The following is a 16696-nucleotide window of genomic DNA, read 5'->3' on the forward strand; positions in this document are numbered from 1 at the left end:
GTGACAAGAGTGAGTCACCAGTGTTCTTTTAATGTGTACATGTTACTGTGATACCAGCAAAGTAGTTCTTGAACAGTACAAATGAGGCTTGGTTTGTAGCCCATTCATCTGTTTTCCATATAAAATTTGGCTTCTAGCTATAAATACAATTGTACTAATGAAACGCATGTATTTCAAATGAAGCCATAAGCTTCTTGGGGGCGACACAGCAGCAACACTCATAGAGCTTCTGCCCCATGGCCCCAGAGACCAAAGTTGAATCCCGACCTTGGGTGCTTTTTGTGTGGAGTTTGCACACTCCCTTTTTGGATTAGTAGGTTATTTGGCCACTACGGGAAAGTGGAGAATGTGGGGGAAAATAAAACAGGTTCAAATAGAATTAATGTTAAAACTCCTGCTTAATGGTTCATACAGACTCGATAGCCTGGAGGGCCTATTTCTCTATTGTATTGCTGTATGACTCCATAGATTGGATGTGTGATTCAAGCAAATTTTGAAGGAATAACCACAAATTTTCAAACCTGTTACTGTCATAGTTATTCCAGTAAATGAGTGAACAGTATCATGATTAAAAATAACACACTCAGAATGCTGGAGGAACTCAGCAGGTCAGGCAGCATCTGTGGAGAGGAATAAACAGTTGACCTTTCGGCCCTTCCCACCGTAGGCGCTGCCTGACCTGCTGAGTTCCTCCAGCATTTATGTGTGTGTTATGCTGGATTTCCAGCATCTGCAGAATGTATTGAGATAGTGACTCAATACCCTGGGGCTCTCTATAATGTGGCATAGGTTGGAGTTACTGCCTTGTGCTGCCTTGCTGGAGGTGAACAGTCAGCGATTGCTTTTCTTGAATTTTCAAGGTACCTGTAGGTTTTTCAAAATCTAGGAACCTCAACTTAAAGCTCATGTTTGTCTGTGGACAATGCTGGAGGTACGGACAGGTCAGTGAGCCGGACAAGAACAGAAAATACTGCAATGCTAAAGCAAGACATCCGTAAGTAATTAAACAGTTATTGTAAATTCAATCAAAGGAGGGTTCTTGAATGTGTGTGTAATTGTATTACTTCATCGTAGACACTAATATAATTAGATGTTTGTTGTTTTATTATATAAATTTTAAAGAACGCTTGGATAATGCAAGAAACAGACTATTTAATGCAGTAATTAGTTCCGTTGCAGTGGCTAATCTATTTTAATTTGTTCCTTCACTATTAAATTATGAGAATATATTATAATCTGATGGATGACATAGGAATTCTCTGGAATATAGGTTTGCCATTGTTATATATCTGATTAGTGATACAGCTGAGTAGCAGGGTAGAGATACATCTCTGCCTAAGGTGCTCCTTCCCTCCATCTGCTTGCAGGCCACCCTGGGGCAAGGTGCAGCACCCGCTTAGTCTTCCCCTCCCACTGATCAGAGTCAGGTGAAGCTATGGGAGCAGGTGGTGGATGGTCGTATGAGCAGCTGGTTCATATCACAAGTCCTGGTTATGCAACTGCTGGTGCCAGGTGGACGATCTCTGAAGAGTATTGATAATGGCTGTGGTCACCCATCTTGTAAAGACACTTACCAGAAGAAGGCAATGTCAAACCACTTCTGTAGAAAAAATTGCCAAGAGCAATCATGTCCATTGGAAGACTTGATCTCATTATGACATGGCACATAAAGATGATGTTGAATGACACACTGATACATCGGCCATGTTGGAAAAACAGTACCCTTTGTTTGTTCCATTTGCCTTTTGTGTTATGGTGACAATGATATTTTGCCCTACTATTTATTGAAGTGTGCCATTGACAGGATTAATGCTGCACACACAACATCCTTGCCCCAGTCGTAAAATACAAGTAAAAAGGGCAAGTAAGATCCAAATCAGTCCTGTTGAAGTACTCTTAAAGAAATCATGCAAAGACAGTAAAATATCCTTAAGGTAGAAATCGGAATCAGTTATAGAAGAGAAGTTGTGAGAGGAAAAAAACTTAAATAACCAAACTTTGAAGAGTTGAAATTTTAACAATTAAATTTTTAACATCATGATCAACTTAAATAATAATATGTAAATTAAAGTCTGCTTTGATTATGAAGTTACTTGACTACATTTCCTGTGGTAAAATTGCTTTGGTTATATCAAGGAAATTTTTTTAAAAACTACCATTTGAATGAAGGGCCAGAAAGTGAAATGTTTTTGAGAAAGATAATGGTAGAGTATTGTGTTTCTACAACATTTTGATTACCACAACTCATTGCACATCTATCTCCTCCAAGTTTGATGTAACATTTATGTATAAATAATGCTTTGTGCTATGTGCTTTTCTGTAATTCTGAAAACAGTTTTGGACCATTGTGTTTAGGTCTTCAAATATAAAGATAATGAATGATTGGGTCCCTTACATGAATAAACATATACAGAGTATTCTCACTTTGTAGCACATCAAATAACAGAAATTCTCCTTTTCAGAATTCATAAATCTCCACCAAATTGTTTTGAAATGTGGAATAAAATTTTTCTCTTAAGGAATTTATGCGAAAGAAAAAAATATAAAATGGAAAAGAAACAACAAATTTTGTCAACTTTTGCACAGGGTTGATGCTACAGAAAATCAAGATATGGACAATTTTCATGAAACACATCCCCTCTGTTATATGAGGATAAATTGTTGTAGCATTGTAGACAGTTCAAAGGAAATTCACTGGAGTGGATTAACAAGGGAGGCTAAGCAGGTTGAGGCTATGTTCTTTGAAGTTTAAAGAGCTGAATGTGGTCAGGACGGGGCTTTAACTCATGTAAGATTTCTGTGAGATTTATTTTCTTGTAGAGAATTAATTTTTGGCATTCTCTATCCCTGAGTGTTGTGGAGGCTAGAAGTGTTTAAAGTGACGATAGATAAATTTTTGGAAGATAGGGGAATTGTGGGATTTTGGGGACTGCTATGAGGGGAGAATTTGAGGCCAAGTGTTGTTGTGCCGTGATCATCTTGAATGATGCAGTCTTGAGGGTAGCCTACTTCCTTCACAACTTGCTTCTATTCTATAAGCATATTCCCATTTTTCCCCTTCACCCCGATGTGGAGCTTTGCTGTCAAATAGGAAACTCCCTAGAGATTTTCATATTGATTCTACATAAGTCTCTGTTGTACATTGATCATCATGCAAAGGATATCAAAATGTAGTAGGCATATGCTACGAGAAATGAAACATTTTACTATCTTTGCCAACATGTGTTTTTTAAAAACCTGTTTACAGTTGGACCAAAGAGCATCGTGTGCTATTAGTGATGTCCAATGAACGTAAAAAATGGACAACAATACGCCCTTTGCCATCAAAGAAACCAATTCCACAACAGTTTGATGTAAGTATTTTTATTATGATGATATCAAGTAACTAATTGCCATTGCAAATTATGGATCCCATAGTGACATCTCTCTGTTTCAGTTATGCATGCATATAGCGAAAGGAAAGAAATGTGGGTACATTGGGAACTGCTCCTTTGCCCACAGTCTTGAGGAAAAAGACATGTGGACCTATATGAAAGACAATAACAGTAAGTGCAGACTAAAGCTTTATTGTTCTCTGTTTAAACTTTAAAGCTGCTTTAAAATCTACCGTCATGTACAACAAATAATATTCTCCTTAAGAGTGATACTTCCTTTTAGATTTTTAAACAACACAATTCTGCAAAATGATTATTGAACAAAAACCTTTTTTGATATTTGACAATATGGATTCTCTCCTTTTGGAATACCTCAACTGTAAAATTCTGTGTCCTTGTGTGTAGTTTTTCATTGATTCTTTTGTGTGTTTCTTTGTATTTACTGTGAATGCCCACAAGAAAATGAATCTCAGGGGACATATATGTATGTTGATAATAAATTTACTTTGAACTTTGAACTTTTGAGTAGATGTACCAGTACAGTTCTGCAGTAATGAACTGGAATAATTTCATATGCTGCTGAAAATCAGAAAACTTAGTACAGCTTGTCACAATAAGAACTGAGCTAATCAGTGCAGTGGTACAACCTTATCTGACTTGCTCAACATTCATACCTCCTGCAGTGCTTGTACACAAGCACACACTTTTTGGCAAGGGAAATTTTGAAGCATATTAAAAATAATTCTAACCCGGAGATATATTGATACCTCACTGAGACCTCAGAATGGGTTGCCAGGATGGGTTAACACATCCCCTCTGTGCTGGGAACCCTGTTGTCTCAGTTGTTACAATAATTGCTGTGTGGGAAACCTAGCGTCGAGTAAGCTGAAGCAAATAGTGTGGCCACACGTCACTGAGCACTGAGGTACGGACGGCACTGTTTCCTGGCTTGGGCAGTGAGTTCAGAACATCACTGGGCATTAGCCACTGTTCCATTAAGGACAAATTATCACATTGTTGCTCTGGGGATTGGTGTGCAGCCAGCAAGGAATGGTGAAAGGTCTTGACAGAGTGGATGTGAAGAGGATGTTTCCAGTGGTGGGAGAGTCTAAGACCAGAGGACACAGCCTCCGAATAGAGGGGCATCTTTTTAGAACGGAGATGAGGAGCAATGTCTTTAGCCGGAGTGGTGAACCTGTGGAATTCTTTGCCACAGGCAGCTGTGTAGGCAGAGACTTTATGTATATTTAAGTCAGAGGTTGATAGATTCTTGATTGGTCAGGACATGAAGGGATATGGGGAGAAGACAGGAAATTGGGGCTGAGTGGAAAATTGGATCAGCCATGATGAAATGGCGGAGCAGACTCAATGGGCCAAATGGCCTAATTCTGCTCCTATATCTTAAGGCCTTATGGTCTTATGAATATGGATACAGCAGTTCCCATTACCTCCGACAGGATCTGTCGATCCATAAAGCAAGTACATTGAGTCCTTGCAGTGGCCTGCCCACAATGTGCTAGTTATTGAGCAGCCCTGCATGTTGTACTGTTCACCCCTGGCACACCCCAGCACAAGCCCTTGAAATCAGCCTCTCCATTCCCAAACCTGGGCACTTCTTTTCTGTGGAAGCACAAACAGGAGGCAAGGGTTTGTGCCAGGTTCCCTGTACCGTAGTGGAGAGAGCAGAGGGGTTCATGCCAGATTCCTCACACTGCAGAGCCTTGTACATTCAGGTTCTTTCCTTTGCTAGTTTGGATTGGAGTAACAAAGGCATTATAACGATCCATTGGTGTATGGATGTGCCTTATTCCTGGCTTGATGTGGGACATTATTTTTTAAAAAAACTTCCTTTAAGAGATTTGCTCTCTCCTGCAATTATTGTAACTTACCATACTTCAATTGTTCTCATGTCAAGGACTGTATACTCTCTTTTGGAACAAGTAAGATAAATTAAAGACTTATGATATCATCTCATTCTTACATAAAAAATTTTCAGAAACAGATGCCAGAGAGGTTGTATGGTTTCCTGGGCATGTTGAACTATTAAACAAGGTCCTGGCTGTTAATCTATCTGCAGCCACTTTCCTGCCTGGTTGCTGCGCACTATAATACATTTTTTGATTGAAAATCTAAATCTAAGAAGTTTTATGCTGCTGATTGTTCATTTTTTGAATTCTTTTCCCAGTATTCAGTTTTAATTTTAATTTTCAGTCTTAGATATGGAACAGCTATATGAAAAGTGGCTAAAGAGCCATGAGCCAGAAAAAGAAGAAGCAGCTTCTGTACCAAAGGAGAATGGGAAGCAGATACACATGCCAACCGATTATGCTGATCTTGTGGTAAGTGACTGATTAAATAACAGATGCTTAACAGATCAACTGCAAATTACTGACCATGGTAAATGACATTAAGTAATTTTCCAATATTGATTTTTGATATAGTGATACATTCTCCTGCAAATTGACTTTATTCAAAGTATAATTCTGTAAATTGTAAGTACTTCGTTGTGCATTCTAATCCCTAGTCTTACTTGCTTGCGAGTACTTAAAATTTCAATAGATTACGTTCTCCCCAAGATTGATTTGACTTGGCAGCCAGTTCTCAACATTGTACTGATTGTGCATGTAGTTGGTGAATGTATAGATCTTAGAACGTGACTTCTGTACCGATTAATTCTGGGAGCAATATTAAGGACTTTAAGAGCTCTTTATCTTGTTATTTCATTTTCTTGTTATTTATTGCTATTTATGTATATTTCTATTTGCAAGTTTGTTGCCTTCTGCACTCTGGTTGATCTTTCATTGACCTTATATAGTTACTATTCTATAGATCTGCTGAATATGCACACGGGAAGATGAATCTCAAGGGTGTATATGGTGACATATATCTGCCTTGATAATAAAATTTACTTTGAACATGATTAAAGATCAATTACCAGCTCTTGGTATAATACCTTCTGTTCCTCATTACTAGAATGTCAAAATAAAGTGCATTTTAATTAAGAAAAATAGAAGCAATTAAGGTATGACAACAACTTTTTGGAACAACAATTTGCAATCAACGTGGAAGGGAGACATCATTCCTGCTTAGCTTAGAGACACACAAGACTGCAGAAGCTGGGATCTGGTGCAATGCATAAACGGCTGGGGGAGCTCAGCATCTCTGGAGGGAAATAGACAGTTGACGTTTCAGGTTGAGACCCTTGTCTCAGCCCAAAACAATGACTGTTTATTCCTCTCCATAGATGCTGCCTGACCTGAGTTCCTCCAGCATTTTGTCTGTGTTTTATTATCTGATTCTCAAATTAGTTTGGAAGCTTAAATCTTTCCTCTCTCGCCTGTGAATTTTTGATTCAAAACTTTGTCTTTGTACTTTGGTTGTTTACATTTTGTTTTTCTAATATTAAAGTGCTCTTTATTACTAATAAAGAGTGAAGCGATGGGGTTAATTTTTAGCAGGAGTTGATACAGTTGAAAGTTGACTTAACTGTTAATGATCACAAAAATAATGAATACATTCTTAGTAGTCATACTTCTAAGCACGTATTCAGAGATGGTATAAGCAACTACCAGCACTTAAGAAATGTTTAAACAAACATGTGAACAGCTGAGCATAGGAAGCTACAGGCCAAGATCTGGTAAATGGGATTAACATTGATGCATACTTTTTTAATATTTTTGTGAAAAGACTGTTTAATTTAGTATTTTAACAAATAAGCGATACAGGTTGAGTTTTTAGTATTGAAGAAAAACGTCAAAATTCCACCATCTTTCTGATAGCAGGCTGGTCTGAGTGTTTCGATTATTAACCCAATATTCATTAAAACTATTCTGAGAACTGTTACTTCTTTTCTGTTTGCTTGGTACTTAAGTCTTTTTCAAGGGAAATGTACATAATTTGGGTAGATTTTTATTCATCTTATTGATCATCATACATTTTCTCCAGCAAAAAAAGGTGGTGTTTGTTATTCCAGATTTCTGTAGAATCTCATGTTTATGGTGGACACTTTCTCCACTTTTGTTCTTACTTATAATGTCCCTTACCTCAAGTTTTTTTGTAATTTTGATGCTGCAATGGACTTAAAGGCAATTTTTATTGTGTTTCCTTCAAAGAGTTGCTATCACTGTTGGCTTTGTGGGAAAAACTGTAACAGCGAGAAGCAGTGGCAACAGCATATAACCTCAGAGAAACACAAGGAGAAAGTTTTTAGCTGTGAAGATGATCAAAACTGCTGGCAATATCGCTTTCCCACAGGACAGTTCAGTGTTTGTGAAATGTAAGAATCTCTAAATCATTTTTAAACAACATTAAAAAGACGTGGTTTTGCTTTAAGAAAAATATTTCCATCATTTAGTTAACAAAAACCACATGTCAGAGCCATTCCTCCAGTTATATTGGCAGCAATAATCTTTTATAAAATAAAACAACAAACAGCATCATAATTTGTAGAAGACCTTGCACTTCATGATTATTTGTCAGTTACCTATCTAACATAGAGCAGTCACAGTTAAGGTTGTTGTAAATAATGAATGCTGTGTGCTTATTATTACCATCTATGTCCATTCCTAGATATTCATTTTACCTAGTGTGAGTATGTGCTTTGAAGTAAAATCTATTATTGTATCTCATTTGGTTAGCTCTCTTATTTAATTCTACTTGCACAACTGTTTTCAGAAATCAAACAGCCGTAAGGAAAGCAGCCATTTCTTTGGTCCTGTTGGTACAGTCACAATTAACAGATTTATATCAACACTAAAGATCCAAATCATTCCCAGATCATTCTTGCGGCTACCATAGGGAAGGGGGTACAGGAGCCTTAGGTCCCACACTAATTAATAGATAATGCCTTTCAACCATCAGGCTCCTGAACCAGCATGGATAACTCAACGCTGAACTGATCACTGAATACAACCTGTGAACTCATTTTCAAGAACTCTACAACTCATGTTCTCAGTATCATTTATTTATTTGCTAAGTTATTATGCTTTTTTCTGGAATTGCAGTGTTTCCTTTTGCACATCGGTTGCTTGCCAGTCTGTGTGTTTAGCTTTTCATTGATTCTGTTGTATTTCTTTGTTCTACTGTGAATGCCTGCAGGAAAATGAATCTCAGGAGCAGTGTATGGTGACATATATGTACTTGAATCTTTGAAGCCATGATTTTAAGAATTATGAAAGTGTATTGAAATTGTGGCTTTAAAATATGAGAGTGCTAAATACAATATTGGTTCTTGAATTAGTATTCAATGAAATTCTCACTCCTTGTTTCCTGGCTGCCTAGTAGATTTGTGTCATAAGAACATAAGAAATAGGAACAGGAGTAGGCCATCCGGCCCAGCGAGCCTGCCCCGCCATTCAATAAGATCATGGCTGATCTGTCAGTAAACTCAGCACTTTCTGCCTGCGTTTTCCCCATAACCCTTAACTCCCTTACTATGTAAAACCTATCTAACTGGATCTTAAATATATTTACTAAGGAAGCCTCAACTGCTTCCCTGGGCAGAGGATTCCACAGATTCACCACTCTCTGGAAAAAACAGTTTCTCCTCATCTCCATCCTAAATCTTCTCCCCTGAATCTTGAGGCAATGTCCCCTAGTTCTAGTCTCACCTACCAATGGAAACAACTTTTACTTCTATCTTATCTATCTCTTTCAAAATTTTGTATGTTTCTATAAGATCCCCTCTCACTCTTCAGAACTCCAGAGAGTATAGTCCCAGGTGACTCCATCTCTCCTCATAGGTTAACCTCTTCATCCCTGGAATCAACCTGGTGAAACCCCTTCCGCACCGCCTCCAAAGCCAGTCTATCCTTCCTCAAGTATGGAGACCAGAACTGCACACAGTATTCTAGGTGTGATCTCACCAGTACCCTGTATGGTTGCAGCATGACCTCCCTGCTCTTGAATTCAATCCCTCTAGCAATGAAGGCCAATATTCTGTTTGCCTTCTTAATAACCTGTTGTACCTGCAAGCCAACTTTTTGCGATTCATGAACAAGCACTCCCAAGTCCCTCTGCACAACAGCATGCTGCAATCTTACACCATTTAAATAATAATCTGCTCTTCTATTATTCCTTCCAAAGTGGATGATCTCGCATTTACCAATGTTGCAGATTCACCATCTGCCAGATCTTGGCACACTCACTTAACCTATCTATATCCCTTTACAGACTCTCCGCATCCTCTGTAGAATTTGCTTTTCCACTCAGTGTCATCAGCAAATTTTGCTACACTACTCTGAGTCCTCTCTTCCAAAACATCAATGTAAATGGTAAACAGCTGTGGGCCCAGTACTGACCCCTGCAGCACCCCACTCACCACTGACTGCTAACCGGAGAAACACCCATTTATACCAACTCTGTCTTCTATTGGTTAACCAATCCACTAACCATGCCCATACACTTCCTCCAACTCCATACATCCGTATCTTATTTATAAGTCTCTTGTGTGGCACCTTACCGAACGCCTTCTGGAAATCCATGTATACGACTTCCACCTGTTCCCCTCTATCCACTGCACTCATTATGTCCTCAAAGAACTCCAGTAAGTTTGTCAAACAGGATCTGCCCTTTCTGAATCCATGCTGTGTCTGTCTAATGGAACCACTCCTTTCTAAATGTTTCGCTATTTCTTCTTTAATGACAGCTTCAAGCATTTTCCTGACTACAGATATTAAGCCTATAGTTGCCCCCCTTTTACATACATCCATTTTTAAAAAGTGGCGTGAAGTTTGCAGTCTTCCAATCCGCCGGGACCTGCCCGGAGTCTAGAGAGTTTTGATAAATGATTATCAATGTGTTACTATAACCGCCGCCAACTCCTTCAGCACCCTGAGATACATCCCATCAGGACCAGGGGACTTATCTACCTTCAGGTCCTCTAGTTTGCTCATCACTATCTCTTTAGTGACAGTGATTTTATCGAGGTCCTCACCTCCCATTTTGTCCACATTAGATGTGTCCTCCACCATGAAGACCAGCACAAAATAGTCGTTCAATGCTTCAGCCATTTCCTTATCACCCAAAATCAATTTTCCCTTCTCGTCTTCCAAGGGACCTACATTGACTGTAGCCACCCTCTTCCGCATTATATATTTATAAAAACTTTTACTATCTGTTTCTATATTTTGTGCTAATTTCCTTTCATACTCTATCTTCCCTTATGTCTTGTTTAGTCATTCGCTGTTGCTTTTTAAAGTTTTCCCAATGCTCCCTCTACTCTTTGTGACTTTGTACACATGAGCTTTTAATTTGATACTATCTTTTATTTCCTTAGTTATCCAAGGCTGGCTCTCCCCACACTTACTGTCCTTACTTTTGACTGGAATATACTTTTGTTGAGCTCTGTGAAAAATCTCTTTGAAAGTATTCCACTGTTCCTCAGCTGTCCTACTAAATAACCTGTGCTCCCAATCCACATTAGCCAACTCCTCCCTCATCCCGTTATAGTCTCCTTTGTTCAAGCATAATACACTAGTTTTAGATCTATTTCATCCTCCATCTGAATGCAAAATTCAATCATACTATGATCACTCTTTCCAATCATACTATGATCACTCTTTCCAAGAGGATCCCTGACTACAAGATCATTAATCGTACTTGTCTCATTGCACAGGACTAGATCTAAGATAGTATTTTCCCTTGTAGGTTCACTAACATGCTACTCAAATGAATGCATTCTATGAAGCCCTCCTCAAGAGTCTCAATTCAGTGACACCCAGCCCCTCACTAAACATCAACAATGTTGGTTTAGTATGTAATGTACAACTTCTACTGCAAAGCAGTGTGTTATGGAAGTAAATATCAATTGATACATGTGTGTTTATGTTGATTACAGGCATCAGACTAGTACCTGTGTAGATGGAGAGAACTGCCAACTTGCCCATAGTAAAGCAGAATTGCAAGAATGGATGGATCGAAGAGAAGTTCTAAAACAGAAGCTAGCTAAAGCCAGAAAAGACCATTTGATTGCCCCAGATGATGATGACTTTGGCAAATTTGATTTTTTGATTAAAGAATTAAATTAATATAATAACCATGAAATGTTCATATGTTCAGAAATGTCTTATAAATTGCCATTTTCTTGATTGAAACTGAAACTAAGAGGCATATAAGCAGCAATTCTTTGAATTATGCTCCTGCTTTACTTTCCTACAGTAAAAATTGCTGTGGTCTTGTGAAAGTGGTATATGTTAGAAGCAGGAGTATGACGGTATTCGCTGTACATTGGCACATTTTATAGCCAATGACACAGTGTTTGGTGAAAGTCACTGCCTTACTTCAAGATGACAAGCAGCTTAACAAGAAAAAAACATGGGATATATTAAAGTGGAACAAATTTTTATGATATTCTTTATAATGTCATAGGAATGCATTTCAAACTTCCTAGAGACATAGGAAAAAAAATTAAGATTTGTAATGAAAAGGTCTCAGACTTTTGTTGTAAACATTTTGCGTTTACATAATAGTAAGAGCAGAAGAATTGGGATCAATAATGTGGCAAACCATTGTGATAAATGATAATGGTTCAGAATTTCAAATTTATCATCATTGAATGTGTTAGAACAGTAGGAAGCTGTTAATGATTTTTTCTTCTAAGTAATAGTTTTTAAAGAAAATCATTCATCAGTATACAGGATGAATGGATTTACATTTTACCAGTGTCCTCATTTAATGGCAACAGGGAAGAAGGTGTTAAAGAACAGCAAAAAATAATTTGGTTATAAGATAAAGAAATTATGGTTTGGTTATATATATATTGCTTGCTATTTAAATGTTGATTTCCTTTAAAATCAGATGAATTGCCAATTGGCAAAAAAATTATATGGACCAATAATGTCATTAATAAAGAAGATGAGATGGTTTACATTATACACTAGAGTGAATATTATCTGCAATTATATTCTTCATCTTACTTACAAATAGAAGCATGTGTTGAAGTTCTTCCATGTTTTCGATTTCTTTGTGAAATGGTTTCATGCCTCCTTAATTGGTTCCTCATCAACATCTGACTTGCTGCACATGCTTTTCAGTGTGCCGTCTTCTCACTGAACCTCATTCCAAGTTCACCTGGGAAGGAAAGTCTGGGCTCAGCTAGAAACACAGTCTGTTCAGAGCACAGCATGCTGAGAGTGTCAGACTGCAAAGTTTGTAGTTTGCTGAGTAAAGGTCAAAGAGCAACACATGCTAGACTCTAGAGCAGGGCTTCCCAACTATTTTTTTTTAACGCCATGGTCCAATACCATTAAGCAAAGGGGTCTATGGACCCCAGGTCTAGAGGCGGAGAGAAAATGCTGATGGGTTTTCACTTTTATCCAAAGATACAGCATGTTAATGGCCCTTCAAGCCCAATGAGCCCGCGTCACCTAAGTGACCAGATAATCTACTAACCCAAACTTCTTTGGAATGTGTGAGGAATCTGGAGCTTCTGAAGGAAGCCTACGTAGTCATGGGGAGGATGTACAAACTCCTTATAGACAGTGAAAGGAAATGAACTCAGGACACAGGAACTATAAAAGTATAATGCCAACCGCTACCATGCCACCACTGCAGTTCCGGCAATTTCCTAAGAGAAGGAAATGTTGTTCCCGGTCAATAGCCTTTCATAAGAGCTGAGAAATATCAGAAAAGAAACCAGTTAGGAGTTGCAGAGAAAGGGGAAGGGCAGTGGGGAGCGGATGGAGACCAGGAGAATGGGTACAACACAAAAGATTGGAGTGCTGGTTGAAAGAGACTGGATGATAGGGGGTCTGTGGAGTGCCCAACGTGGAAGAGCATAATAACTTGCAAAAATTAATAGCAGATGAACAAAGTTGTGTGTTTGCTGGGAGAGCTGGCAGTGCCCCCTGGTGTTATTGAATTATCATCGATGATGTAGTAATTGAATTTTCCAAAATAAATCTGAACCATTAAATGTATTAATGATCATATATTTAAGCAAAGCAGCTATCTACAATAGATTCTGCAGAACAAACAGTGACAAATCAATTTTTACATGCCAAAATGTAGTAGATGCTAGAAATCTAAAATGTAAAAGTTAGAAATACTCAACAGGTCAGTAATCAAATTATCAAATCAAATCAACTTATCATTCAACTGTACATGGATACAGCCCAACAAAACAATATTCCTTTGGAGCCAAGGTGCAAGACATACACTGCACATTCAAAATAGCGAGGAAAAAAAACATATATTAGTCCAGGACCCTGAGCGACATGTCCTTCAAATTGATGGCACAGCTACTGGCAATCCAGCCCGTCATTCCACTGTCTCTGAGATAGAAATTATGTGCTAAACACTCAATGTTTTTATAGAGATACAGCACAATAACAGGTCCTTCCGGCCCAACGGGCCCACACCACCCAATTAACCTATTAACTGGTACGTCTGTGGAATGTGGGAGGTAACAGGAGCACTGGCGGAAACTCACACAGTTCTATTTTAATAATTTTCATTTCACTCCTACAGTTAAATAGTACCCTGGATTTTGCAGAGGTAACTTCGCATATTCTGATTCTGGAGAGAAGTAAAGACTTAACATGATTCTAGTTCTAACAGCAATGAGAATAAAGAGGTCAACCACATAAAGTCATTATGGTAAAGTAAGAGCTTATTTGGCTTGAAGATTCAATGGGTTGAATGGCCTGAGTTATGAGAATTATGAAACATCATATCTTTAACAAATGATGACTCTATGGCTCAATTAATCAGCATGAGTTTTCTTAAGGTTGTTATCTCTGGGGGAGATGGGTACTGCAAACAATTAAATGCTCCCATGGTGTGCGTCTCAAATAGCCTCTGACAACCAAGTCCATATCGTGGCCTTCACGTGTGGCTTAGCTACCAAGACTGGCCAAACTAGTTCTGCTGACAGCAGAAGGCAAAAGTGGTTTAATGGTGCCTTAAAGCCAGACGTGCTGGGCAGATGGGGCTTGTCAACCATGGTTACCAGTTCATCTAGGAGAAGGAAAACTTTGATCTCGAACCTCCATTGCCTTGCGGCTATACCCACTCATGAGGAAGGCTTCCAAAGTAAACCTGAAGGAAGAATCAAGCTAGGGTCCTGAAGACAGTTTCACATTGAGTTCAATGCTGACTGGCAACTCTTAGCATGTCTCTGGTGCCGTCTCTGTGTCCGTCTCTGCCGTTGCTTTTGATTCATCAGCTGTGTGGAGAGGAGGAGCCTGCAGAATGGGCAACAGCTTCCTGTCCATATTCTACTGCCCTGGCTTGTGTATCACGTCGATCGCTAGGACAGAATATCCATGGTCGACCCCAACCAAAGGACGGACTCAGTACTGTGCAAAAGTCTGAAGCACGCAAGATTTTTTACATGTATTCTGATGGTATGGTCTTCACAGAGCCCTGATCTCATCATCAATGCTGTCTGTGAGTACCTGAGAGACAGAAGCAAGCGAGACAGCCAAGTTCTGCAGAAGAATTGTGCCAAATTATTCAAAATGCTTGGAACAACCTACCAGCCGATTTTCTTATAAAATTGCATGACAGTGTACCTAAGAGAATCGATGCAGTTTAAAGGCAAAGGATGGTCACACCAAATATTGATTTGACTTAGATTTTTACTATTTACTGCTCTTTATAGTAAATTTTCTGCTACTTAAAACGTTTTTGTTTAATTAATTTGAACACATCTTCACTTTACAGAATTTTTATGTACCTAAGACTTTTGCACCGTACTGTCAGTGTAGCAAAGATTGCTGGTAAGTTGGTCCAAAGATCTATTCTGTTTGCATCCTGTTCATGCTCTTTTTGATAGCGGAAGTCTCAAATGAAATTTCACAGGACATCATTTGTAAAAGTTTTGTTTTGTACAGCTCCAGGAAAGCCCAGAGTAAAGATTCAAAGTTTGGCTTTATTTGTCAAATGTATATCAGAACATAGAAACATACAGCAAAATCTTTTTGCCAATGACCAACCAGTCCAAGGATGAGCTGCGGGCAGCCCACAAATGTGGCACCAACGTAGCATACATTAACCCTAACCTGTACATCTGGGAATGTGGGAGGAAACCAAAGCACTTGGAGAAAACCCACATGTATATTGTACACATTTCTCTGATATTAAACGTACTTATTGAAACCAAATGGGAGAACATACGAACTCCTTACACACAGCAGTGACAATTGACCCCTGATCATTGATCGATGATGCTGTAAAGCATTACTCTAAAACTACACTACCGTGCTGCCAATATAAGATACTGGTTTCAATAATCTTTAACACATTGGCAGACAGCTCATTGCTTTATTATTTGTTAACCTTATTATTTGTTAATTTGTTTGTGGTAAAATTACTTTGTGTTGGATGTGAGTTATATGAATGGTGTTACTTACCTTAGTCTGGAGGAACATTTTCTCACTTGGCGAGAAAATGTTTATTGTCATTCTTGGTGAATGACAATAAACTTGAACTTGAAGAAGTATCCAAGTGGGAGGGAATGGGGCCTGGTGTTCTCCAAAACCAGGAAGAGTCAACATTCAAAACGGGAAAAACACACATGGTTGAATTTGACCTCGTGAGTTGCATACTTGTTAGCAATATAGGGAATAAAATTAATCTCTAAAACTCATCAGACTGATAAGTTCCCTCCATTGAATCCAGGAAAGGATTCCAAGCTAGGTCATTGTGGTTACAAATAAAATGACACCCAGTTCAACAGCTTTGATTATTCAAGTCCTTAATTTATGTTTTTATAGCAATTAGCCAGAACGACACCAAGGCACTAATTAGTTAACATAGTTATGCTACTCCTGCTTCTCGATCTCCAGTTTTATCTGACTGCATGAAAGAGAGGGTGAGAAAATAAGATCACAAGCAGTCTGTACTTAAACAATAAACCTCAAACTCTGTGTTAAACCCTCAAATCGAAATGCATTCAGCTCTCTACACTCTAGACCAAAATGGTGCCAGATTCTGCAAGTGGAATTATTAAATACCAAAATCTAATGCTTTGTTAATTACAGTTACAGGTGCTTCACTCCCACCTCTTGATAATATTTTAGCCATTAACATTGGCTTATTCTGTGTAAATTTGATCAGCTGCGTTTGGACAGAGAGAGACTGGGGCTGTACCGGTGGAACTGGCCTCCTTGCATTTTGTTCATACTTCATTCCACAGTGCATTGAGATAGTGCAGGGTAAAACGGTAGCAAAATGCAGAATAAAGCCTAACAGCTACAGAGAAAATGCAGTGCAGCACACAATAAGATGCAAGATCATAACGAGAGAGATTGTGAAGTCAAAGGTCAATTTTACCATACTAGGGGACCATTCATTAATCTTATAACAGAGGGTGTGTGTGT

At 38.5% G+C, this 16696-nt stretch overlaps 1 protein-coding gene across 2 annotated transcripts in view; it reads left to right on the forward strand.

Moving 5' to 3' along the window:
- The window catches only part of zc3h7a (zinc finger CCCH-type containing 7A), a 109645-nt gene extending 97398 nt beyond the window's left edge, over positions 1-12247 (forward strand). For both annotated transcript variants that reach the window (XM_059979147.1, XM_059979145.1), the window contains 6 exons: positions 861-994; positions 3248-3353; positions 3437-3545; positions 5586-5713; positions 7487-7650; positions 11212-12247. In XM_059979147.1, coding sequence (XP_059835130.1) covers positions 861-994; positions 3248-3353; positions 3437-3545; positions 5586-5713; positions 7487-7650; positions 11212-11401 — 831 coding nt within the window. In that variant the 3' untranslated portion in view covers positions 11402-12247. The remainder of the gene's footprint in view (positions 1-860; positions 995-3247; positions 3354-3436; positions 3546-5585; positions 5714-7486; positions 7651-11211) is intronic.
- The last annotated feature ends 4449 nt before the right edge of the window (positions 12248-16696 follow it).

This window comes from Hypanus sabinus, chromosome 9 (assembly GCF_030144855.1).
Source record: "Hypanus sabinus isolate sHypSab1 chromosome 9, sHypSab1.hap1, whole genome shotgun sequence".
In the NCBI taxonomy this organism is placed as follows: Eukaryota; Metazoa; Chordata; class Chondrichthyes; order Myliobatiformes; family Dasyatidae; genus Hypanus; species Hypanus sabinus.